Source organism: Patiria miniata, unplaced genomic scaffold (assembly GCF_015706575.1).
Source record: "Patiria miniata isolate m_02_andy unplaced genomic scaffold, ASM1570657v1 HiC_scaffold_4, whole genome shotgun sequence".
In the NCBI taxonomy this organism is placed as follows: domain Eukaryota; kingdom Metazoa; phylum Echinodermata; class Asteroidea; order Valvatida; family Asterinidae; genus Patiria; species Patiria miniata.
In genome coordinates, this window is record NW_024037071.1 from 8,481,944 (window position 1) to 8,508,633 (window position 26,690).

Genomic DNA, 26,690 nt, shown 5'->3' on the forward strand with positions numbered 1-26,690 from the left:
TTTGAAAAAAAGTCACCTTTTCCAAAGATGGTCGGATGACCATTGTTGGAAATTGATACCAAAAATCCACTTTTCTTGAAAATGACAGCACTCCACGAACCATGATTTCGCAGCATGCCCAACACTTTTATTCACTTACAGTCAAGTAAGTTATTTCGTGACGGTTTCATAGATTTGTTTCTTGATGTTTGCAAATGTGTAAAATCTTCAAATGGAATACTTAAATCTTCCAAACATACAAATAGTAAACATGCACAAGGAAATAAACTGGCCCATGAAACAACTGGTTCGTCACTTCATTTATTAGTACTGCACAAGGGAAGCGTGTGGTAAATGAAATTGACTAGTGCGAGTCCAACTTATAGCTCATATTTGATTTACATGAACTTGACGTCTGTCTCTAGCGCAAAGATGAAACAGCTTCATTTCAAATTTTAATAGAGAGTCGAGACCCAAAACTTGGCAGGGAGTTTTGGAAAGTTTTGTCCGATAAAGGCTGAGAAAAGTTAATGTTTTCCTAAACTTGGGGCGGTGGTCTGATGGTGAACAATGTGTCTTTCATGCCCTCTCGTTCGTATACATGTCCAAAACCCAAGATATTTGGGTTATGCAATTCAGTCAACTTTCCACTGATAAACTGATATAATTTCTGATACGTCTGCCACGAACACCATATTAACACCACTTGCTGAACAATATGGTGCGATCCAGTTGATCTTGTCTTTGTGCTTTACACACAGTCTCGGTTTCGTCTTGCTATCATCAGACGAGCATGCCCCTTTGTCGCCTCTATCTGACACTTTTTCAGCCCTTTCCTGTTCTGGTGGTTTGTCGCTTTCAGATTTAAGGTTTTCAATTTCTGAGTTCTCTGTTGTATGGTCTTCCGGTTTCAAACCATCCTTGGGGATGGTATGCCTGTTAGTATCCCAAAGCATAATTCTACAGTCGTTCCCGGCGGACAGCAGCAAGTCCTGCATCTGGCCCGGGTATTCGGGTATGAAGGAAACCTGGGTCACGCCGCTCGTGTGAGCCTCCAGGCTCTGGCCCACTTCCAAATCTCGCCTCCCTCTCCTGTCCAGCAGCTGGACGCGGGCGTTCTCCAGTCCGCACGCTAGGAGCTCCCCGCTTCGGGTGAAGTCCACCGAGTGCACGAACGGCGGGTTGATCAAGTACGGACTTGGGGTGTGCTCGTCCTCACCGGCGATTACAACCTCTTTCATGTTCACCGACGCGCGGGGGCTCCCTCGCGTCGTCTCCCAGGTGTGTACGAGGCAGTCCAGGCCGCCTGAGGCGATTTCCCGCGGCACGGTCGGGTGGAACCTCACGCTGGAGCATATGGCGCTGTGGCCCTTCAGCGTCCTGAAGAGCTTGCGGTTGCGCAGGTCCACCACCTTTATTATCCCGTCGTCGTCGCAGGCTGCCAGGAACCCGTCTTTGGGATCGATTGCAAGTTGATTAATATCCTCGCGGTTGAAGGCAAACCTCTCCAGACTGGATTCCGGACATCGAACGTCCAACAGCTCTATGACCTCCCCAGCTGAAACGTAAATGACCGAGGGCTGCTGAGGAGAGAAACACACACTGTTGACGTCAGCCTTTGAAGGGAACGTTCTCTTTGAAGTGATTTTGCCATCTGGGCTCCAAAAACACACCTCACCGCCTTCACTTCCCGATGCGACTCGCCCCTCAGCATCTACACCCAGGCAGAGCACCATCTGACTGTGGCCGCCAGTCCACACTGTACTCAGTTCCATGGCTGGTGTTTGATGCGATGCTTTGTTCAAAGATGAAAGAGGAGTTGGATGCTCACATTCTGTCTGTCAAAAGAATCAAAATCCAAATGACAATCATTCAACTATCAACTAGGCTGTCCCTCCATTCCATGTGATGTAAACAAATACTCATAGTACAGGCATTTTTTCCTCCGAGTCTGAATCAACCGAAGTCTTCGTGAACTATAAACTGTGTCATAAACCCCATTGCTGCAAATGCAATTGCCCAGCCATGGTAAAGGAGTAGTGGCAGCCGGCAGATGACACAAATGATGAACTCATCATGCTCATGCTCATTAACTACTCAATTTGTTTCTGTTGTTATAATGTTAGGGGGGGGGGGCATAACGTTACAGTTTATCCCCAACAGTCCTGAATCCTCCATTTTTAATATGATTTTACACACCCCCTAGGTAGTTGGGGTTATTTACGTGACTGATTTTAATGTTGATTTTTTTTTTTTTTTTTTTTTTTTTGCAAAGGAAAGGGACTGAAAGTGAAACACACGCAACATGATATCGTTTAAAACGAGTTGCGCCTGGCCTTTAATATTTACTGTTATGTAACACTCGCTGAGCACTGCGCAGGCCGACCCCACGCGGCGCGCGGCGTTCGCCGCCGGGTCGTGCAACTTTAACCGGAAACCGTCCAAACTGTCAAAGAATTAAATGAGACAAACATGACAAAACGAGACAAAACGGAGGCCCGACAATTTAATTTTAACTCTAGATATACCTCTTAACGGTAAAGTAGACGTATTCAGTCGGAAACAGCTTCTGTTCGTGGCCACGTTTACGTCAATCCGCCGGTATTAAAAAGATTAAATCGTTGTGTTTATCATTGTTATTTATTAATGTAATATCATAGCTCCGTGATTCTTGGGAATAACATTATTTTTGTGTGTGAAATAACATTGCAGTCGGGGGACTAGACTGAGGTTGGCGAGTCATCAGACTAACATGTACCTAGACTTGTCTCAAGTCGCTGGCGATTCTCAGTCTCCATGATGAGCCTGCGCTCCCTTCGAACAATTTGTCCCTTTGAAGTTTGAAGAAACTCGAGTATCATACTATCAGGGGCGGATCTAATTTTCATGAAACGGGGGGGGGGGGGGAACCCCACGCCTTCATTTTTGGCACCCACTTTTTGGGGACCAAAAAAAATGTTTTGGCCCCCCAAAATTGTGTTCTGGATCTGCCCATGTGGAGGGGTGGGTGTGAGTGAAGGCGTGCCGAAGGTATGGCTTGTTAGGGGGTCCTGTTAAAATCTCTATACTTTTTCTCTATAATCGCCTCAGCAGGGATGTAATATGCAGGCGCCAGGTGACTGAGCAGATAAGTGAAGTGGGCCCCCTGATGATGTCATCTATGTTTAGAGACAGAAGGTTTGACTTGAAGATTCCAATGCTTGGTGCTTGATGTGTTTCCGGTGGTAATTTATTCCATTCTGCAAAAGTTCTTGGGAATAATGAGAACTTGTAGCAATCTTTATGTGCGAATGGTTTGATAAATGAGATTGCATGTTGTATTGTCTTGTAGAATGATTAATTGTGGTCTGGTATGAGTCGGTATTGATGGCAAAGATTTTGTTGAGGGGAGGGGTGCCCCTTGGATCCGCCTCTTCACTTGGGGTACAAACTCTGTCCCGATCGATCTCAAACGAACGCGGGCCCTTTTTTACAAATTGTAGATTTCTTATGATGCCTTGCTGTACCGTAGACCAAAAACAAAAACCAAAAAACCAATAAGACCACAAATTTCACAGATAATTGTGAAATTTCATCAAGCTATTAAACATTCCCTGTCATAAACGTTGAGTTTACGTATCCAGTTACCCGTTACAGTGTTAACAAAGAAATTTTGTATAAGAGTGATTTTTCCCCGATCATTTCTTCTTTGAAGTGCACAATGAACCCTTTTATATAATGCGCCCCCAAATATTAAAATATTTTGTTGGCAAACTTCAATGTTGTGTACGAAATGGAGATGATGATGATTAATCAGAATTCGTCAACTTTAAAGAAATCCTGAAATGTTGTTCAAGTACGCCATGTTGGATAACGCTCGGCCGATTCTGGGGCCGATTTCCGGGCGCTATACCGTTTTTGCTCTGCGGCCTTGGCCGCTCACACCGTACACGCCCAGCTTTTGTGTGATCTCGATATCTTCGAAGAAGGGAGATATTGATGAAAAGCTTGCAATTGCATGCGTCCTAGAGCGTGAGGACGTTTTGTTGTTCAGGTTCAGTCATTATTGCCAACTGCAGTGAAGCGAGTCATTTTCATTTCCGGGGCCGATTTCCGGGCACTATACCGTTTTGTTTTCCGGCCTTAGCCGCTCACACTGTACACGCCCAGCTTTTGTGTGATCTCGATATCTTCGAAGAAGGGAGATATTGATGAAAAGCTTGCAATTGCATGCGTCCTAGAGCGTGAGGACGTTTTGTTGTTCAGGTTCAGTCATTATTGCCAACTGCAGTGAAGCGAGTCATTTTCATTTCCGGGGCCGATTTCCGGGCACTATACCGTTTTGTTTTCCGGCCTTAGCCGCTCACACTGTACACGCCCAGCTTTTGTGTGATCTCGATATCTTCGAAGAAGGGAGATATTGATGAAAAGCTTGCAATTGCATGCGTCCTAGAGCGTGAGGACGTTTTGTTGTTCAGGTTCAGTCATTATTGCCAACTGCAGTGAAGCGAGTCATTTTCATTTCCGGGGCCGATTTCCGGGCACTATACCGTTTTGCTTTGCGGCCTAATTGGCCGCTCACACTGTACACGCCCAGCTTTTGTGTGATCTCGGTATCTTCGAAGAAGGGAGATATTGATGAAAAACTTGCATGCGTCCTAGAGCGTGAGGACGTTTTGTTGTTCAGGTTCAGTCATTATTGCCAACTACAGTGAAGCGAGTCATTTTCATTGCAAATAATAATTATAATAATAATAATAATAATAATAATTTAATTATATACAGCCGCTCAAGGAACTATAGTTGCGTCATGGGAATTTCTCGAGATGATCATAGACGCGAACTGTGCATGTGGTCTCTGCATCTGGTTCGTTAACGACAACCGACCCCTCCCCTCCCCCTTCAACCAGGCTGGAAACGGCCCTGGTATACATGTATTATGTTTAGAAAACAATCGATTTGGTCGTGCGGATAATTAACACTTATTGACCCATTTGTGTTCTCTGCACGTTTCATTATGGAGCCATTTTTTGGCTTCTCATGTCATTGAAAAAAAAAATCAGAATCGCTTCATTATTGCGTATGTTTAAAAAAATTATGATATCGGTATTATTTGGGGGAAAAAAGTGTTACAATGTATATAGTGCTTGGCGATTAAGGGCCTTGCGTGGCCTACCCCCCCCCCCCCTCGAGGCCGCCCCTCCCCCATTTTGTGCCCCTCTCAGAAATTGGGAAAGGTCAAAGAAAGCAATGTCTGTTGGAAACTATATGACTAAGCGATTGTGCGTCCCCTCCGGAAAATCATTGCCTCAGTCCCCCTCCTCTCATAGTTAAGAGTTTTGATAATGCAAAAAGCCTTCATCAGGGACTTAATTAAGGTAATTTTATTTTCAGACATCATAGGCTACTACGCACACGTCTTTTACTGGCATGCAAAATAAATATTGTGGGTCATTGTTCCCCCTTTTCATTGTGCCAGAAGTATACGCTTCTGTAAGTAAGTAATTCAACCAACTCTCACAAAAAAAACATTTGGCAAGACATTTGAATGAGACTTATATTTATTCAGCATCGGTATCACTGTCGAACTATTGTCCACGTATCGATTGTATGGTTGCCGCACGAAACAGTGGCAAAATTGCTCAGAAACGACATGGCCATTGTCAACACGGGCCTTATTTAAAATTCGGTTAAGTATTCTGATATTTTTGCTTTTCAGACCGAAATGTCATTAGGCCCTTTAAATTTTTGTTATGTGTGGTATTTTGTTACATCTCCACGCTTTCAAGATGTACCGTACCCCTTGCAAAACTTTGAGTTGAGCCCCGAAAAGGAGACTTCTTCCTTCAACTTACTAATTTTCTAGCAATACGCTACTAAAGTTATTAATTGATCGAGACATCGAGCAAAAAAAAATTGCTTTACAAATTTCGAGTTACTATAGAGGCCGACTGTAAAACGTTTTCGCAGGGAGCCTGTTCCTTGCTCTATAGTCCAACGGAGCTTCGTATTCATTGTCTGATATAATTGTCTGAGCATGCGCGCGACCCTGCGAGCTAGCCAATCGGAGTCGCCTTTAGATACACGTCATTTCGATCTGAAATGGACTAATCTGTTGATTGGTCAATTTGGATGCCATATTGTTTTTGTAACACAACAACGGGTTACCGAAGACCCGATATAGAAGGCATCCGCTGAAGGTTCAGAATCTCGAGGTCAAGACACTGTCTTATTTTGCTTAATTATTAATCGCCAAATCTGCTCGCATGTTACAGACTCTTACTGTGTGCAAGGGCATACCCGGTATTCTATGTAGCTGGTTCCCGCCCCATGATCAGTACTTGTAGGGACCGCGAACCAGTTTTCTCGCGAGCCAGATTTGTTTGCGCGCAAAAGCACCCAAGATTAAAACCCTTGTAGACGTCTCAAAACATTAAAAGAAAATTCCTTGAGCATAGAAAAGCCATACGCATTGAACATTTATTACGAGAAAAGAATTCGAATTAATTAAAGACGCGCACTAAATCCTGAAGAGATTTCATGAAGGAAAGGTTTTTTTTGTATTTTTTAGATCAATGTCATTCTTGACATATTATTGGAGCGAGCGAGATAGGCGGTAATTGTCAAGCGAAAGCTTATACGTTTTGTGATTACGCACATAAAAATACTAGTTATCGCCATGCCAACCCTGGGCACGCGCAGAAGGGATGGATGCTTCAGCTATTTCGGTTTAATATGTTTTCACTTGCATGCGCGAGGCCAAGACGCGATCAGATTTATCGGCATGGTTGGGTGCCCTGGTTGGGCATAAGGTGCACAAGGTATTTTACACTCAAAATAAACTTAGATTACCGCGGAACATTGTGAAAAACACAAAGAAATGATGGTAGCATTACCATCAGCTTCTGGAGGTTCTAAGGTCTTCAAATGTGACACCAACTTATTGGTGTCGATTGTGGCGTGCGTAGCAGTCGTCGCCTGTGCCTCTTCCTGGCAATGGCAAGAGGCCACGTACGCGGCCCAAGAGCACCGCGCATTGGTCGGCCACTCGATCGGGAACCACTCGGGGGTGACACAGGCCCTGTGCGCGGTACTGTGTCTGAGGGAAGGCGACGCCCAGTGCCGGTCCTTCAACTACGACAAAACCGGCAGGACCTGTCAGCTCAACGGCGCCAGGGTGGAGGAATTCCCCGAGAGCCTGGTGGAGGATTTTGACTTCTCGTACTACGGCGCGCAACTTGAGGAGGTGAGTTGTATTTTATTTATTTGTAACCTTAGTTTCAATTTCTGCTGATTGAAATGGGACAAATTACACCTATTCAGAAAAAATGGATACAGCAAAATATAATTTACATTTTTCATTCAAATGCTATGATACATATCCCTTTGTCGATACTATACAGGGTGAGTAAAAAAAAACCCACGCAACTCCAAAATCGGGACTATTTTTGTAGTGAAGTTCTGCATGTAGCACTTTTAAAACCTAGGATATGAAAGCCTAATTCATAGGCTTTCTCTTAGTACAAGAATCATTCAAATCACGCATGTACTTTTCAAGTTACGGAATTTTAAACACAGCCACCGTTTTAAAGTTCTGTGGCACGGATCACAAAAAAGGTAAGTGGTTTTTCAACAAAATGAAAACAATTTACATACATCCCTATAGCTATGTGAATTATTTTCGTTTTGCTGAAACGAAAACAGTGGTTGTGTTTAAAATCCCATAACTTGAAAAGTGCATGAGTGATTTGAATGATTCTTGTACTAAAAGAATTATGAATTTGGCTTTCATATCCTTGATTTTGAAAGTGCTACGTGCAGAACGTCACTACAAAAATGGTCCCGACATTTGGGTTTCGTGTTTTTTTTTACTTGCCCTAGTGGGGTTTTTTTCATACATAACAAATCGTTAATTTTCAATGATTGATTTGGGGTTGTGATCTTTTTAAGGTTTATGAACTAAACTATGAGGAAGCGGGATTGCTTCAAATTCTCAAGTTAATTAAGGAGTGAGCGCTGAAAGATCCGTGTTTGTGTTTTTTAATCCTCCTTGCATACCAACGTTTAGCACCCCTCTTTAAGTCAGCAATGTGCTTCAGATTATGAGGTCCCGTGCTATTTAAAAGAATGTTCTTCTCCTAACGAATTTACAATTGGTTTTTTTTTTAATGAAGCAAGTATGCTTTCCTGATCTTGGTCCTCTCACTCTGCGGTCTTCGATTTGAATAAAATGTCAGGACGCAAAACAGTTCGAATTTTGTAAAGAAATTATTCACTTATTCAACCAATTATTCAACCAAGAGGTTGTCAATTTCTTTTGGTCATTTTTAAACCCACGATTTGACCTTGGTGATTATGTGGCCTATTTTCGAGTAGTATAACATGGGGGTAAGTGGTGCAATAGGGGTGTAAGTGGCGCCACCAACGTCAAAATAATCCGCCCCCTAAAAAAACCACCCAATTTTTGTGAAAAAAACTTGTGAGCCCCCACTCCCGAAAAAACCCCACCAAATCCTGGGTGCGCCACTGCTTGTGGGCTACGGTACCGTTCCCTTTGTACGAGTACCCCTGGTGTGTACGGATTTACGCCGCTGTCTGATGGATGATGCGCCAACTCTTATAAACTCATTCAACATATCAAGCTGAGAGCATAGCGGATCAATGTTGTGTCAATCATCTTTCCCCAGTGCGGAAATCAACCGTCAATTATGGAAAAAAAAGTCTGACTGCATGCCAAAGTTTGTCTAAATGCAAATTTGGCAACGGGAATTGCTCGCAAACGTGAATGGGGCTTGTGAGGTTTGCCGAAGGACTTTATTTATCAACTTAAAAAAAGAGACCCACGACACCTGTTGATATATATAATCATCTAATCCTCATCAATTGAAAATTGAAGGTAACGTGAATTAAACAGTCAAAATCGGTGCTTTGATTGTTTTCTTATTCACTCATTTCAAATAAATAGCTGGGGCATAGGAAATTCAAATTATAATGTCCTCTAATTAGTTACGGCGAAAATGTTGGACAATCCTATAATTATTGTGTTGGCCTACATGTGCCACGACAGCTAATTTGGTTTGCCTGTACGACCTGCGGCGTTTAATCAATCCATCGAATAATTATTGTGAGCCAATTTTTATTGTCAGCGCCGAGTATGACTGTTTCCATGGATATCGCACAGACACAAGGCCAAGGTCGCTCAAAGGCGTGGGCAACAATGTAGAAAGATCAGAGAAAGAATAATGAGAGCACGTGTGTTTGAAGCAATTACCTTCTCAAGTTGAAAGGAACATGCGACTTGAATCAAAACTAGAGCATCAACGACTTTATCTGAATGAAATAAAGAGACAACAGAACGATTTTTTTTTTCAGCTCTGGCAGGAGCTTCTACATGTCACTTGGTGGTCGGTCGGTTGGTCGGTCTGTCTGTCCACGAAAAATTGACCAAAAGTATGGTGCTCCGTATATGCCATCGGCGTCGCATTTATAAACTCTGGCAGGGATCATTTTGATCGATTTCATGCAAGACTGTCATGCGAGACTGCTTGCAACACGGCCAGAGCTAGAGCTCTTTGTGCACTCGCACTTTTTTCTATCTTCTTAGGGAGTACCAATTGCCTCTACCTATTTTCTACCAGCTTATGGGGTTCCTGATAACTATTTTCGATCTTTCTAAGGGGTTTCATGATGCCTATTTTTCATTCTCCTAGGGGGTTCTTTTTAACAGGAGATTTCAGGGGTTTCTCTAGCTCTATCCACTTTCTATTTTTAAGCTCTGGCAGGAGGTTCTACAAGTCACTTGGTGGTCGGTCGGTCTTGGCCCGCCTAATTTTTATTTACACCGTAGTGTAGGGTACCCATTTTTCAGGCGACTTGAATCAAGGTTACAGGATTGTAGAGCTATCCTGTAACCTTTTACCTTCGCGCGCACATACTCTCTATACATCTGTGGAAGTATATAATTTATGAATTGCAGGGTTTGGACGAGCACCAAATCTTATCTTATCTTAGAAACGTTATTTTTCAGTCGGATACTAATTGTATAGCAGCAATTTTCTTTTCTTTTCAGTTTTGAGGCTCTGGAGGATTTTTTTTAAAAAGGGAAATATTAAGTCTGAAATCCGCACCAAGTTGAATTATACTAGTCTCCACTCAAACCTAGTAATGAAACCATGGCTCCATAGGAAAGCGCACAAAGTACCCTACACCAGTGTTGTAGTCGAGACCGGATAGATAAATTACAACATGGCAACAGAATTTGTTATTGTGTCACAATCAATTTAAATAATTGGAAACAACCTAATTTAAAGAAGGGGAAAACCTTATTTGATGAACTCCATATATTTTTGCCACATTTAAATTTTTTTTTTTTAATATTGTTTAACTACTATAATGTGTTAATCTGATGAAGAAACTCTAACTTAGGAGTACGACAATTTGTACTAGTTTTTGCAAAACTTGAACATGTTGAAACTTGACAAAAGTAAAAAGTTAAAGGTAGATGTTTCATCTGTTATAGGAACTTGGACCCTAAACTCCACAGCCACCCCTTGGTTTCAGCAATGACCACTAACGGATATTTAAATGCAACTTTAATTTTACATTGGACCTCCTTGTAAACCTGATTGGAAAGAATTTGGAGCAAGAAAATATTGATTTATTTTTTAAAATTTCAGTCATGGAATATAGATTTGTACATGTAGACCAAAACATTGAGAGATGGTAGCCAGATATGGATTGGTCTCTCCCCCCCCCCCCCATCCCTCTTTGTGATTCTCCTTCCAACCCTGCATGTTTGTGTGTCCCCTACATGTTTGTTTCTTGTTCCTCTGTCATTTACCTCTGAAGAAGGCCTGGCTAAGGCTGAAATGTAATGCCATTTATTTTTGTTTAAGGTCAATACCATTACATATACTATAGAAGATCGATGAACCATATTTGCCTGATCTATCTTCTGTTAATCTGCCCGCCGTCATCATCGTCATTAGCCTATTTGAGAATATGGCCGACACAATAGAAGGGCGCTGTCACAAACTGAATGTGGTGGGTGAGATGTACTTTTAGGATTCGGCTACCTTGCTGGGCAATTTACTTGAATATTTTAGTGATTAACAAGTACGACATATTGCCAATATATTAATATTTTATTGTGATGGCCGTAAACAGCATATAGCGATTAATGGAACACAATTCTCCTCGACTCATGCAAATGCAATTGACCTTTAGGAAGGAGACGAGGCAGGCAATTAGACTCTATTTTTGTGTGACCATGGCAGTAGCTCAATTTGTGTTTATCAGAGATGAAAAGATGAATACATGGCGAGTCAAAAAGAAAGTGACCGCATGATAAAAAAAAAATGGCACTCTCCATTTTGTAAAAAACATAATTGGGATAAAGAACATGTTATTGAGTAGTAACTGTGAACATTTCACGTAATTTGCATACTCTATTCCCAAGTCGTGTCTATTTTAATAGAGGGATCACAAAATTCAGCTGTCCACCACTAATACCAATTTAACGGTCTACGAATTGATGAATATCCATTAATAAATATAATGGGAAAAAAAGCGTTTTCCCGCCTCCACGAATAAAGTAAAAATTGAAAAGGAGAATAGAAAAAAAATCACCAGTATTTCTAGGGAAAAAGAGTTGAATTGTTCCCCATATTCAAAATACAAAATCTGACGGTAAAAATAATGTTTCAGTCTTGATTCATAAGATTTAAATCTCAGTTGTATTTGGAATCAATGAGGATGGCTATAAAGTGCTTGTCTCAACAGATCATCCCACAATAAAAACGAGAAATAAGAAGAGGAGCAATGGTTATTGGTTATGTCCATTAGCATCACACTGCAGTCACATTTGCCCTAAACTGATTCTTTACTTAACCCTAAAAGGGCCGGGGCGGAATCCGCCCCCCCTCACTTTTTGGCTGGTCTGGACTCGAGACCAGCCAAAATATCGAAACCAAAGGGGACCGAGACCGAGACCAAGACCGAGACCACAGCTCCCAAGACCGAGACCGAGACCGGCAAAAAGTGGTCTCGAGACCGAGACCGAGACCGGTCTCGAGACCTACAACACTGCCCTACACTACGGTGTAAATAAAAATTACGCTCCCCGGAAAATTTACCAAAAGTAAGGTGTTCCATATGTGCCATCGGCGTCGCATTTTTCGGCGTCGCATTTTCAGCTCTGGCTGAATTTTGATCGATTTCATGCAAGACTTTCATGCAAGACTTCCTACAACACCGCCATGTTGTGCAATGTGCACACTCGCACTTGTTTACATTGCGAGTCACCAATGCATTTAGTTAAACATCTTTAGATCAAGTAGTGTATTTTTCACTTAAAATCGTCCGTTTCCGAATTGGTCATAGAATGAAATTTCCCTATTTTGGAGATATTAGAGTAAATCCCTTTTTTTTGTAATGTCTTTCCAGCCATATATCGATTTGCCGGAATTTCACACAACACCATCGGGTAAGTGTTCATGCGTTGTCAACATTATTTTGTCTGTCCTCTTTTGAATATGACATGAACTTGTTTGAACTGAATACTTAGCAACCGCGTGCAAAAATAGCCATTACCTGTCATAAACATTAAAGGGCCCTATGGTTTTGAAGTAAGGTATTTTAAATCGTATTTGGACAAAATTAGAGATCGTTTGACACCTTTTTCTCTCTGGATGTAATTTGTCATTTGAAGCAATAATGCAGGCGTCGGGGGGGGGGGGGGGTGTCCCCATCCCCTATTTTGTGTTGTCATTGTGTCCCCGGAATCTCAGAATATTTTTTGAGATATCAGAGGGGATGTGTTAGGCAACAATAACCTCTGTGCTGATGACGTCACACTTTGTTACATGTGTTCTTTCTTATGGGCGCCTACTGGTGAGGACAGTTTCGTAGCCCAATAGAAAAGCGCACAAGTATAGACCTTTCTGCGCGTGGTTGGCAAACAGCATTTTTGCCAACCACGGCCTGCAAAACTATGGAAGGTCCAACACTGAGAAAAATGAAGAAAAGTTATTACAGATCACCAAAATATTATGTGATACTTGAAAATACAACACTTTCAACAAAGCTACAAAATAATTCCTACATTTGGTCCTGCCTTTTTATTATGTGTTGATGGCGTTATGAGGACTTTTTTGGAAAAATATGTTGCCAACCACGGCTTCAACTTATGAGCTTACGGCAGCCCATACAAAATGGCGCCAATGTTTACAAACAAAAGAAAGGCCTATAACGAAGTGTGACGTCATCAGTGCATAGCGTATAGTCTAGAGTGTGTATTGGGTACAAGGACACTGGTACCCATCTGTCACAAATCGTGCAGGGTATCATATTGGTACAATGGCAGGGAAGAATGTGAATGCCTGAGGTAGATAAGCCAATACTAAAACAAATTTCGTTGTTATTTCGTTTGTGTCGCAGCTTCGGAATGGCAGCTCGTGTTCAAAGGTGTGGCGGGCAACGGAGTGAAGATGTACGACATGTGGACTGCAGCAACCTGGGACGAGACTACGATGGGTGTCGGTGGGAGCTGGCGGGATGACTCGCTGTACGGATCCTGGAACAGCGGTGATCTGGACATAGGGCGAGTAAGTACTAAATAAGTCATTCACGCTTCAGGACTTGGTCTGGATTTAAAGGGGTACATCTGCAAATTATCCGCGGCTGTTATAACCGTATATGAAGTTAATCATTGCGTACCCGTTATCGTTCTTGACCTTGTCTTATCGGATCACGTTCCATGTGCTTTCAAACAGCTGAAAGTCATATAGTAATTGAGAATTTGCATCCACGTGATCGCGTGAACGGTGCATGATCCGCCATTTTGGACGTCTAGCGTGCTCGCGCTCGATCGATCGTACAGTACAAGTACATTGCATTATGCGTAACGCGTACGTTCTGCGCGATGTTTGTCTCGGTCAATATCCATTTTTTTTTTCTCCCAAAAGTCATTATACCCCCCCCCCCCCCAAAAAAAAATTACGGAAAATGAAAGATTGTAAACTTGATATGTGTCTCAAACACCTTGGAGATTTGTGAGTATTTTCCCTGAATTTCGGAAGTGGACGTATTGACCTGTTGACCATTGACCTGTGACGTCATGAGCGGATTTGGGGATTAGTATTTTTATAGCAAATATTGTTACACTGACCTGTTTTAAGTTTTGTGTTCATGCTAGAAAAACCAAGACAAAAATGCTTTGGTCTGGCTCCCTGACGCTACTTCAGACGAAACGGAGCAATTTCTTGACTTCGGGGAATTGTCAGGTCAGGGAACCAGACTAGCTGGCTTGCTCCCGTTCACGGATGTGTATAAGCCGATTGATACAAAATACACTTTTCTTGAAAATGACAGCACACCAGGTGCCATGACTTCACAGGATGCCTGAGACTATTATTCACCTACAGTCAAGTAAGGTATTTCATAATAATTTGGTATAGTTTCGGTTTTTGATGTTTGTAAATGTTGTATAATTACCTTTAAGGTCAAACTGTCCCTCTGCGATGCCAATAATGGCAGTGGAGCCGAATTAATCTTCGACGGAACTGGCTCAGATGTCAGCAGTTGGTTCAGCAAGGATCGCCTCATCTCAAACCCATGGCAGGACCTCATCTCGACCGCAACAAACTACTTCAGCATCTATGGGCATCCTAAAGAGTATGTACACGCTACAAACACTTTTTAAGCAATTAAACATTCTTCTAAACACTTTCTTGCTATCACTTTGTGAATTTACATGTATACTAAAACATATTATGTTTAGAGTATTGATGGATCATTTTACAATTGAACATTGATGTTTAGGAATTGCACACGTAATGTTTAGCAGACTTTAGCTTCTAAACATACAAAGTGATAGCCAGATAGTGTTTAATTGCTCAACACAGTTTGTTGAGTGCAGTTTCGGTTCTCATGAGGATAGAAAAAAAGGCAACTGATCATTAGTATATGGTTCCCTGACCTTACGATCCCCGACGTCTTTTTTTATATCGTAGGTCAGGTTATAAATTTCACATTCCCCAGACTTGTATACGAGTCACCAAGCATCGAGTCCGAGTCCGAGTCACCTCTCCCGAGTCCGAGTCCTAGTCCTGGGTCATGCAGGTCGAGTCCGAGTCACGAGTCACCAAATATAATAATTGGAAATAAATTTTGAGGTACTGTTAAAACCTCACAGTGTAAATGTAAATTGCACTTGAAATACATGTATAACATGTCAAATAAGCCAGGGCACCAGTGTCTGGAAAGGATAATCTGGTACCAAACACCATCAACCTTGCATTTGCGCAATATCAAGTGTGAACGCTGGGGTACATGTTTCGATAAATTGATTTCTCAAATCAATATATCGGAAGCCAGCTAGCCGCAGGCGCTGTGTATGTAAAGTAATAGATGCTTTTCTTCTGTCTGCTTCGCACAGGCTGTATCGCTTGCCCAGGACAAGATCGTCTTCAAAATCATTTGTAATTATATTGTTGAAAAAAAAAGTGATTTGTGGTAATTTTGGTCGAGTTCAGAGTCACGCAGGGTCGAGTCCGAGTCCGAGCCATCGTGACTCGAGTCCAAGTCACGGAAATGGGACTCGAATCGGACTCGAGTCCGGGTCCGAGTCACGAGTCATACACGTACAAGTCTGACATTCCCAAGACAGGACATGACGAAGCAAATTACTCTGCACTCAGCCGAGTATCTATCGTGCTATTACGCCTACACCATTATATTTAGTAAATTTCGATTGAATGAATTCAAACCGATGAAAGGTATGGCAGGCATTGTGTTTGCAATGCAACGATAATATGCATCAAGAAACATCCAAACCATCAAGAACATATCCGCCACAATTGTCAAACGAAACGTATCCCCATTATGGGCAAACTTCGGTCTGAGGTAAGCAGAAGGAATCCTACCCGGTTTGGTCAAGTGACATTGGCGCCTACCTGATCGCAGATTCGTCAGGATACGTCAGATTCGTCCATAGAGCTATAGCTCTATGGATTCTTCACGTCTCGGAACCAGACTTGGTGCGCAATAGGCCTACTTTAATACGCCACTGTTTCATGGTGACCATCAGCCCATTAAATGAGTTCTTACGTAAATTGCTACATACTTAATAACGAAGCGAGTAAATCTTTTTCAAGTTTTAAAAATGCTTCCTCGCTATGGTGGCAATTCTGAGGTTTTCCTTCTTTAATCTCCCATCCCTTTTCCCCATCTTCCACACGCTAAGAGATCGCCGGTTCTTCATCAATCGTCGGTACGGGAGCTGCGTTGGAGATTACGGCTGGCTGGTTGTGACGGAGTCCAATTCGCATATTGACTGCGACTGGGATCGTTCGTCCGCAGAGTACCCCTACCCGATCATACTATACAGCAGGACGGCGGGCAATGTACAGTGGCGCAAAGTAATAACTGAAGGTACGTAAATGTTCCGGTATATGCGCATACGCCATTAGGCGCGAACGCGTAATCCCCAAAATGTTCCCAGCAAAAGGGCATAATAATATGCATTGCCTCTATTGCAATGAAATGTTACGATTTCGGAAATTAGCACAAGTTGTTCCAAAAATTAAGATTGAAAATTACGTGTGATATAGAATTTAAACTTCGTACAGAATATAAATCGCTTGGGAGAACAATGGTTTCATAATACCCGCGGGGAAACATTGGAGCTTTTCAAAGAAGTTTTCTGGAAAGTGGTTTTCGCGTCAGAGCTCTCATAATGCTATCATTCTGTTCTATAGACTATTAATTCGGCAAATATTTATATATTACTGCGATATATGACGGTCATAGACCAGTTACTAAGCTGCCGTAGGGGGCGCCATGAGCATGATCCGAGCATACCTCATTGATGCACACTAGCTTCAATAAATCGCCTTGGGCATGCTCAGAATTTCTCGGGTAAATTTTGATGATCGTCTTTGATCGTACATCGTCTTATAATGCCGGTTTTTCCACGCTTGCCAGGGAAGAGAAACCGGTTGGATTAGGGGAACGAAATTCAAAGTCTGGTCTTGAGCCAAGGCGAGCTCGCCTACCCTATACCAATGTGTGTTGTCGCATGCAACCAAGCAAGCAGGCATGTGCCACAGTTGCCAAGTATAAAATGGTTCTTTACTTTATATCCTCGAGACTACCAGCTGTAACGGAGCCGTTTCAACGCTTTTCTTTTTCGATCTTCCACACCTTCGCGCCGCATGCTCCCTCAAATTATCTCTGGAATTAACTTGAATCATGGAGGTAACCTCTAATTGCAAGCTCCTTGGATGCAAGCCTGGGTCAGCACTTCCGCCTGCGCAGCACCCGTGCGCAAGAAACCCGCTTACATTACTTATGGCAAGTGACTTATACCCACAATGCTTTTCGACGCCGACATTTCCTGCACAAAAGGTCGCCAGTCCCATTAAATTGGGTGGCGGTGTTTTCCCCATTGTGGAAAGTGTTCTCCCTGTGTTATGATTTCGTTGTTTTTTGTTTGGTTACAATTTTGACAGGTACTGATACAGTCGGACGTGCGGACTACCTAACCATCCATATCGATGTCGAGTAGCAATTCCAGAGATTGACCAGAACAACACTTATTATGATTAAAAAAAAAAATTTGACATTACTATTGATGAAACTTTATCCAACGCCTAAATACATCCCCGTCATCTGATGGGTCGTTGATCGCGTGTCATTGAATTATTCCTCCTTGGGACCAACCCACGGCCTAGTCTGAGTATCACCCTTTGTTCAACGGAGCCCTGTCGATATCCAACGCCTGTGGTTTTTATGTGAGCACTGCAAAATGTATGCGACCCTACGCCAGCCAATCTGAGTTGACTTCAGAAATTGTGACGTCGTGTCGATCAGAAATGTGGACTAAGCTTTTGATTGGTCAACTTGGCTGACATGTTTTTATAATACAACAACGGGTTACAGAAGACCAGATACAAGGCACCGCTGAATGGTCAGAATCTGGAGGTCAAGACGCGGTTTAGTTTTGCATAATTAAATTGCCGAATCTGTTCGCATATCATAGACTCCTGCTGTGGATTATTCCGGCCTCAGCGCAAAAATAGAAGTTCGGTTTTACGGTTAATAGAAGGGATTGGTGGCGCTATAACACGGCTCTGATGGCTCTGATGCTGTATATCCATTCACTCAAAAATAGAACATTAACGTAAGCACCAATTTACAAGTTACCAATCAGATGACGAGGATTTATTCAGGTGTTGTTTAAAACAATACTCGGTTTTGCCTCGTGGAATGAAACATTCCATCTGTCACTTCATGAAATTAATCCTTACAATTGCAGGAGAATAGGGCCTAATGTAGTTGCCTCTGTTGTATATAATATAATGCACACAAAAGCATAGCGAAAAAGAATTATGTGAACATTCGCTTTAGCTTGGAAGTTAAGTGATATAATCTTCAGAACAGTATAGCATTAAATGAGGCTACATGCATATGTTGTTTACATGTAATCCACATATTCATGCTCGTAACAGCTATGCGCAATGTTATGGGACAAATAATGAATAAAACGGACTTTTATATCTAACTCATAAATACTTAATTCATACAATAATTACCCATTCTTATTGGTTGAGAGCCACTTTTCTTGTGTCGCATGCAATTTGGACTCCTATGAAGTCTGGTCCATTTTATCCTTTTATTGGCCGAACGTTCACAATCCTCACTTTTGGGCATTATGCGCAATACTACCAATGAGTCAAATTCATACTACACCGTCACCGCCGCGTTCTGCGCCACTCACGCAGTAGGCGCTACGCACGCGCCAATCTTCATATACGGAGTTGTCTACTACTACTCGCGAGAGGCACCTACCGTACCATAGCTAGACGGGTGTTTCGAAAAACATGAAGTAAAATATTATTGTTGAACAAAACCTTTGGAAATTTATTCCTTTGACATTCGGACTTCAAAAGGTATTTTTTAGTTATTATCAAGTTGGGTAATTATCAGCATCCAGCCTCCAAGCCGGTCTTAAACGTATTGTTTAAAACCAGCCAAGCATTTTATTCCCTTATTATTCATGCCAGCAGACACACACTAACATAGCTGTGTGGACGAAATAAAAGACTATGTATATTGTTTAGAAACCACGATCGAACAGAAAGTCAACACAAAGGTTAAACTGGAGTACATTGTCTAATTGGTTCATTTAGTATTGTAAAATATTAATGCATGTATTTCAAAAGATTTGATGTACTAGCAAGAATAAGTAATGTTATTAGCACTTCTGTATATAATTTACACACACGAACTAAAATGCGCAAACCAGACTGCAGCTGAGTAAGTTATGAAAAAAAATTGAGAATACAATATTTAAAAATTCACTTATTTAATGAAAAGTTGGAAGTACATGCATCTGTTTTTTTTTGTTGAATCGTATTATTAGAAATGGCATTCGGTTTTGTTTATACTTCATGTAAAATAACATTCCCAAATAGATTAACAATTGATAGTAGTTGGTCAATGTACCAAATAAAAAAAGATGAAATACAATTCCGAATCTCCTTATAATTCATACTTTCTGATTGAAGGCATGCACGGGGGTAACAAGTGAAGTGCCCGGTGTCTGTGTGTGAGTATGTAAACACCGGCAGTCGTGGACCTAGGACAAAAGGGTTAGGGCGCAAACAATACGTCCAGGATTGACTGATAATCCATGATTGAAATTCGTGTACAAAACCAATGAGAGCTGTTGCTAAAAAAGTTACAAAGGAATGAGGATAAGGAACGATAGGGGGTCCACGATTTCCGTTGTTTACAAAGATGTACGGGGGTGGGGGACCACACGTATTGCAGTAAAAAAAAAAAACCCGGGACAGCGACCCAAGTGCCGGATCCGGGGGATGCTGAGAGAAATGAAACCCCTCCCCCAACGCAAGTGTCTCTCTTAGCCCCCCCTTTCACCTATTTAATTGGCCACCACGCCCCTTCTGCGCCAGGACGAACAGCGCCACCTTGTGACACATGGTGTCCAGTCTCGTCCGTTCACTCGTCCACCGTGACGGCGCCCTCTCCCCTGGGCGCTGGTGGGGGTTCGCTGGCTTGGGGGAGGGGCAAACCATTTTTTGTTTTTCAAATTTTTTAGAAGTAAAAATTATTGGCCGCAGAAAAAAATTGGGTTGTGTACAAATGGGTTGAAATTCAACAATGTATCTGACCCAAATTGTCTTGGCCTTGAAACGGTTGTAGCTGTTAAATGTGGGTGGGACTCGACACCATAATGCAACTAGGTGGCGCTGTTCAAGGGTACGGAGGGTGGAGAGAGTTAAATGGACAAAGAGGGAGGCGTAAAGTGGGGGGGGGGGGGGTACGTTGCTGTCCACAGTTTTTACTTCAATGGGCGTCCCCCCCCCGCTCTTTGCTTGCTAACCTTGTGCATGTTTTCTTTCAGACAAGACTAGATTGAGTTGTTAGGAGAGATCGATTTCTCATAAATTATTTTCTTTTTAATTTGTCACATTCTCCAACTAATATATAAGTTGCTAAGCTGTTTCTCTTACATAAATTGTTATAAGAAAATACAATCGAATGCCATTTCCAATAATACAAATGCAGGTAAAAGTTCCAACCCGCGAATTTATTAATTAAATATGAGTGGCTTTTTTAATAGACAACAAGAATATAATAACATTTTCACTTGTTTTCATAACTTACTCTGGTCTGTGCATTTAATTCGTGTCTTAACTTATGTACAGAAGCGAACAATTGCTATTATAATTTATTTGTACATTCTTCGTCAGTTGCACCACGAAGTGATAGCCTATGCGCTTGCACGGTTGACGCTACATTTCCCAATATAAATAATTATGTGACGCATATAGCCTATACGACTTGCACGGTTGACGCCACATTTCCCGACATAAATAATTATGCTATAACCTATTTGAAATATTAGTGTTACAATTAAACCGATGGACCAATAACACTGCACATCAATTTGTTTGCGAAGTAAGCGGCCGTGGAAAATTTATCGATGACTAAAAATCGACCAACTCCAGTTTCGTGTTGACTTTCTGTTCGATCGCCGTTTCCAAACATGTGTGTTTAGAAATTAATTATACATTTAGAGAACAAAAAAAACAATATTAAAATTACTTACTTCTATTTTGTTGAATAATAATACGCTTAAAAAATTATTATTTCTCAACACAATGCTGTTTTTCCTATCTCATTTGGACACCTACATCCAGAGATACCGACGGTTAATTGAAAAGGATATGTCAATGTGGTGCAATTTGCAGCAAAGTGGGTGAAAGGAGATTAACATGCCAGCGATCTCTCTGTTGGCCAACTTACTTATTTATTGTTCTTTGCCAATCTATGTTGAGTTGGAACAACCTAAACTTATGCTCCAATGATTATGTAAAATAGTTTAATCAATTAATCGTAGGTTCCAACTACGTGTTTTTTTCTAAATGTATCTTCTTCTTTTTTTATACACATTGTACATTACATTTAGGCTCTATGTACACAATCTTTTATTTCGTCCATGCAGCTATGTTTGGCGGTGCCCTGTTCATGACAGTGCTTTCTATTAATGGTGCATCGAATAAAATTGTTGTACAACGTCCGTCTGTAAGAGCATGAATGGGCAGATCAAACAATGCCTTCTGGTCTGATAATTATATTAGGTAACATTCGGGAATTTCCACATTTTTTTCACAGTCAATATAATTTGTGTGTGCATTCTATCCTACAACAAAGTTAAGCACAATGTTTCCGCTTTCATAGTCTGAGTATCGCATAACTTGAATAATAATAAACTCAGCTGATTTTCTTTTTCATATTAAATTACATATGCGGTCTACTCGACATTGATGTGGATGGTTAGGTAGGCGGCACGTCCAACTGTATCAGCACCTGCAATGTCAAAATTGAAGAAAAGAAAAACAATGAACTCAGAACATGGGAAAATAATCCAATAGTAGTTTACTTTTCCGCTCATGTTTTTTTTTTTTTGGGGGGGGGGAGGCTGGCGTCGCAAAGCATTATGGGTAGGTCACTCGCCAGCCAAAATGGGTGCGTTCGAGTAGCTTACCCGGGTCGACTCGGGTAAAGTCAGGCGGGTTAGCCAGACAGCCGGGCTAACCGAACGCTTAAACGCGGGCCATACCATGATCCCCACGTGACGTCCGTATAGCCGCGGCCGTAGTCACTGACAAAACGCCCTTTTCAGAAAGCACAACGGTGGGCTGGAATTATAGCCTCTAAAATCGCAATGAGATAAATAACTAGGCCTTAGTCCTATTATGTTGAGTCTTCAAATCAAGTTGAAATTTTGTTTTCACTCATCTTCTGTTCCGCTGCCCGGCCGCCATACCTGTCCGAGTTCAAATCTCCATGAATACCCTAAATATGGCTTTTATATATTTTGTCGTGTTTATTTTCAAATTTAACTTCTTCTTCTTCTTTTTTACTGAACTTGAAGTATATTTCACTTTTTTCGGAGGACTTTTTATGGGAAATAAACAGCGATCGAGTAATATTACATTGACAGATTTGGCATACGATTTCTCATTCGAACAAGAGATATGAATAATGGGATATTGGTGTTTCCGAGGCAAAATCACAAAAGAAAAGAAAATGGAGTGGAAAAGTTATAATATTTGGGGAGCTAATCATCCTTACTCGCAGCTGAGACGCTGCATTGCGAAGGACGCGTGAACAACCTGGCCAAGCCGAGGCATGTGAAGGCGAATTAATATGCAGCCGACATAATGACCCATGTCTGATCGACCACGGAGCACAGCCAGAGATCGACTTGTGGATTTTTTTTGCGGAGGGAGGAAAACCGGAGAGCCCTGAGAAAAAGAAACGGACCCGGGCCGCAGTAGTGACAGCTAGAGGCGAGCGCTTAATGTACATGTACTAGCCACCCACGTTGCCTACTAATGCCAAGTGTTGTTCCAAGGCTAGATTTGAATTTCAGTGTTCCCCTATTGAAGCCGCTATCGGCGGCAGAGGGCGCTATCAACAAGATTAATCAAACCCGTGTCTGCTTTGGCACTATACTCAAGTATTTCCGTTCATACCTCAGGCTCGCGCTAATGCGCACGCAATGTACAAGGTACCAAGACTAGCGAATGCCCCGCTTAAGGACCGTTGCCCACGCCTAGCCTCCGCTTATTATACCAAACGTACCTGTAGTTAGCACGTCCTGCCACACTACTTTGCCCGCCGTGTTGCTGTAGAGTATGATCGGGTAGGGGTACTCTGCAGATGGACGCTCATATTGGCAGTCCGTTAGCATTTGGGAATCTGTCACTACCAGCCAGCCTTTATCTCCAGGGCAGCCGCCATAGTTGTGATTAATGTAGAACCGGCGTTCTCTGAGCGAGTAATAGAGAAAAAATTACAACAACAGACTCTTGCGCTTCTTCATTATGGAGGCCTATAGCTAATTGCTACGTTACAACATGAGATTAAGAATGCAACTTCACTATCAGTCCAACCGTTCAAAGGGCCTCGGTTGTTAATCATCGTCATTATCATCTAGCGGGCGGTAGCAACCAAGTTCTAGTTCACAACGCCACGCCAGATGTCTTTATCCCTAATTATGCATGACGGTCTTCAATTTCACATTGGGTGGCTCTGCCAATTATATCAATGTAGTTGAAAGGTCTTTGTCCTCTATTAGGACATAGAAGTCTCCAACATATAATACATCAGATATGACCTGGTCTGCAGCACGGTAGCAGTGGCCAGCAAAGCGAACTCGTCAGAGACAGGTGGAGTGTCTCCGTAGATCTGTTCTGTCAATATACAGGTATCTTTAGTTTAAAAATGTTTTGAGGACATTTAGTGGGGGCAGTCATCGAAAGGACTGATGACATTAACAAGGCTGACATGTATTAGTTTGTTGGCAAATAAAACAATTTAAAAAGTCGGGGAAAAAACCCGAGCGTAACGACTTTTTCGACTTTGTCCGACTTTCAACGAAAAACGTATTCGGAAAACTGCGGACATCTCCGGAAAGGGGCAGGATCCTGCTTGCTTTGCTAACCTGACGGTTAATAATACGCCTGTCAGAATTGTCAGGATATATTGGTCAGGGAACCAGGCTGACAAAAATGTATACATACTCGTTGACATCACCTTCAATACTGAAGTAGTTCGTCGCGGTCGAGATGAGGTCCTGCCAGGGGCTTGAGATGAGGCGATTCTTTCTGAACCAACTGCTGACATCTGAGCCGGTTCCGTTGAAGATCAACTCAACCCTGCTGACGTTACTGGAATCATACAGGGACAGTTTGACCTAAGCACGAAGAAAGACATAAACAAGTAGGCGTATAGACAACAAAATGAGGAAGTTTGGCCAAACAGTTCATTGAGAACCAAAACTCGTCTTGTGGGGAGTCAGGACGAGAATTGGGCGCAGACTACCCACACGACATACCACAGTGACACGAGGCCTTTTGCACTTTTACGTAAGAGACGCTCAGCATCAATACATTGTTCACAATGGGAGAGAATGGCACTAAGTCACCAGACCATTCCAGAGCTGGGGGTTGCTGACACAGGCCTAAGGCTTGCCCGAATCACGTGATAAGGCAACAGTCTCTTTGGTCTGGAGAATTCAAAGTTAAAATGTGCCAAGCATTGGAGCAAGTCAGGGTACCAGATGTTACTCGAATTTAATTCGCAAATGGCTTATTGCCTTTTAAGTTGTGAAAGCACTTACTCGCCCTATGTTCAGATCACCGCTGTTCCAGGATCCGTACAGCGAGTCATCCCGCCAGCTCCCACCGACACCCAGCGTTGCCTCGTTCCAGGTCGCTGCAGTCCACATGTCGTACATCTTCACTCCGTTGCCCGCCACACCTTTAAACACGAGCTGCCATTCCGGGGCTACGGCACAAAACAAAAGACGGTAAGCCTATTTTAATTTCAAAAAGGGGAGGTCGAGATGTAATTATAACAGCTGTACTGATCACCCGACCTGGACCAAGTGGTTTTTCAATAAATTCGATCTGTTATGATTCCCTGCCTTGATGTTTTCCGATAAGGTCATGTAGGCCTGTACTTCTACCGCACCGCTCATGTGTGCTTATGGGGTACAGGGTGAGTCAAAAACACGAAACCCAAATGTCGGGACCATTGTTTTAGTGAAGTTCTGCATGTAGCACTTTTAAAATCTACGATATAAAAGCCCAATTCGTAAGCTTCCTTTTAGTACAAGAATCATTCAAATCACTCATGTACTTTTCAAGGTTTTTTTTTAATAATAAACAAGTTCATTTTCATCTTCGAGAGGTGGTAAGGCAAAATACAGAAAAAAAATGTTTGGCGTCCTGCCTTTTGAAAAAAAAGGAAGGAAGAGGCCCTTTCCCACCCCTACAAAATGGCCGCCCTACCGGGCTATTTTCCAAGATGGCCGCCAGCCCTTTTTTTTAATGGCCGCCACTTGGACTCGGGAATGACATACAAGCTTTATAACTATGGGATAGATGCAACAGACAAAGAGGCCAGAATGATTTAACTGTTTAAAATTTATCATTTTTTGTGTTTTTGAAAAAGAAAAGGAGGGGTCCTCCAAAAAGGAAGCGGGCGGGGACGCTAAACATGTTTTTTTTATTTGGCCTAATATAAACTATGCTGACAGCGCCTGAAAAAAAAAATGTGTTTCTTACCTGGTGTTGTCTGAAGCTCCTGAAAATCAGTATTTGCCTGAAAAGACAGGTTTATACAATGTTTACAGTCTTTCATTTGCACTCTAAAATCTAATGAAAGTATGTACCAGACAATTCGGTGTGAAAAATAAACAGTCGGATTGACACAGCTTGATTATTCTCTCTCTCTCTTGGGGGAGACGGATTGGCGAAGCGGTACTTTCCTCGCCTAGCTGCTGTGACCCGGGTTTAAATCCCTTCTTGGGTTTTCAGTCCCTGCCCGATTCCATGGGTTTTTACCTATAAAATATCATTCTTGGGTTTTTCTCCCGCCACTAAAACTGTAATTTCCTTCCACATCTTCTACCAAGAGACCCCACTCGAAAAAAGTCTTATGCATCCTTTTCTTGCGCTGTAATATGTTGTTGAAATAAAATAAAAAAAAAAAAAAAAATCAAGTAAAAAAATCACTCCGAACCCCCTCCCCCGCACTTTTTCGCCAAAGAGTGGAAGTTTCAATTTCTAAGAGTGGTTTCTTCACCCAGTACATTAAAAAACCTGATTGGAATGGGAGCTCAGTCCATTCGATAAATTATATTTCACCCCAAACACCTCGGCTCTAGATTTATTCAGATAAAATGAATTGATCAGTGCTGTGGGAATCAACGTAAGAGCTACATATTAGGCCAAAAAAATAAATAAGTCGGTCTCTGGTCAGCGCGCGCGTCGATTTTAATCATGCGCGTCAATCTGTTTTTTTCCCAAACTGTTCCGCGGTAGCTCCAACAGTGCCCTCTATTGCCGCACCTCCTCAATTTTTTTTTACCAAAGAGCACCAAGGAATGGGAAATTGTACCAAGGCAAATGATCGAGAGCACCAAGGCAACTTATGGAGGACACCAATGTACATGAAGACACCCAATAGCAAAATAGTACTCCACCTTGTCTGTACAAACCAAGCTTGAAGAAAGAAAAAAAAGCCAAAAAAAAAAAAAAGCCGCGTGACCGCGTCAATTCCGGAACTTTGGTCTGACCAGAGACCGACAATTTTTTTGTTTGGCCTAACACCGTCTTTTTTTTTAATTA

The 26,690-nt window shown here is 42.1% G+C and overlaps 3 protein-coding genes across 6 annotated transcripts; 1 reads left to right on the top strand and 2 right to left on the bottom strand.

Annotated features, from left to right (window-relative positions):
* Nucleotides 1–105: 105 nt before the first annotated feature.
* On the bottom strand, nt 106–2,696 carry LOC119739679 (WD repeat-containing protein 53-like). Of its 3 annotated transcripts, none has more exons than XM_038214694.1 (2): nt 2,516–2,696; nt 106–1,817 (listed from the first exon to the last, which is right to left on the bottom strand). In XM_038214694.1, the coding sequence occupies exon 2, from the start codon at nt 1,752–1,754 to the stop codon at nt 615–617; it is 1,140 nt and encodes a 379-aa protein (XP_038070622.1). In that variant the 5' UTR covers nt 1,755–1,817; nt 2,516–2,696; the 3' UTR covers nt 106–614. The 3 variants fall into 3 exon arrangements, with proteins under 3 accessions (XP_038070622.1, XP_038070621.1, XP_038070623.1); XM_038214693.1 differs by having other exon boundaries at nt 2,508–2,696; XM_038214695.1 differs by lacking the exon at nt 2,516–2,696 and adding an exon at nt 2,329–2,416.
* Nucleotides 2,697–6,386: 3,690 nt separating this feature from the next.
* LOC119740154 lies at nt 6,387–17,552 on the top strand. 2 transcript variants are annotated; one of them, XM_038215364.1, is made up of 6 exons: nt 6,387–7,204; nt 12,403–12,442; nt 13,423–13,562; nt 14,459–14,631; nt 16,202–16,389; nt 17,469–17,552. In XM_038215364.1, the coding sequence occupies exons 1-6, from the start codon at nt 6,839–6,841 to the stop codon at nt 17,522–17,524; spliced, it is 963 nt and encodes a 320-aa protein (XP_038071292.1). In that variant the 5' UTR covers nt 6,387–6,838; the 3' UTR covers nt 17,525–17,552. The 2 variants fall into 2 exon arrangements, with proteins under 2 accessions (XP_038071292.1, XP_038071289.1); XM_038215361.1 differs by having other exon boundaries at nt 6,388–7,204; nt 13,396–13,562.
* Nucleotides 17,553–21,569: 4,017 nt separating this feature from the next.
* LOC119739645 lies at nt 21,570–25,113 on the bottom strand. The gene is made up of 4 exons (XM_038214655.1): nt 24,677–25,113; nt 24,078–24,250; nt 23,137–23,324; nt 21,570–21,855 (listed from the first exon to the last, which is right to left on the bottom strand). Exons 1-4 carry the CDS (start codon nt 24,791–24,793, stop codon nt 21,800–21,802), a joined length of 534 nt encoding a protein of 177 aa, XP_038070583.1. The 5' UTR covers nt 24,794–25,113; the 3' UTR covers nt 21,570–21,799.
* Between the last annotated feature and the right edge of the window lie 1,577 nt (nt 25,114–26,690).

Excerpts from the sequence above, each read along its gene's own strand:
- LOC119739679 (XM_038214694.1), bottom strand. The coding sequence starts at position 1,754 with ATGGAACTGAGTACAGTGTGGACTGGCGGCCACAGTCAGATGGTGCTC.
- LOC119740154 (XM_038215361.1), top strand. The coding sequence starts at position 6,839 with ATGATGGTAGCATTACCATCAGCTTCTGGAGGTTCTAAGGTCTTCAAA. Across the intron at positions 7,205-12,402 it reads ACGGCGCGCAACTTGAGGAG|CCATATATCGATTTGCCGGA; the intron begins GTGAGTTGTATT and ends ATGTCTTTCCAG. Across the intron at positions 16,390-17,468 it reads GCGCAAAGTAATAACTGAAG|GTACTGATACAGTCGGACGT; the intron begins GTACGTAAATGT and ends CAATTTTGACAG.
- LOC119739645 (XM_038214655.1), bottom strand. The coding sequence starts at position 24,793 with ATGTACGACATGTGGACTGCAGCGACCTGGAACGAGGCAACGCTGGGT. Across the intron at positions 23,325-24,077 it reads ATTGAAGGTGATGTCAACGA|AGAACGCCGGTTCTACATTA; the intron begins GTATGTATACAT and ends TTACTCGCTCAG. Across the intron at positions 21,856-23,136 it reads GCAGGACGTGCTAACTACAG|GTGCTGATACAGTTGGACGT; the intron begins GTACGTTTGGTA and ends TTGACATTGCAG.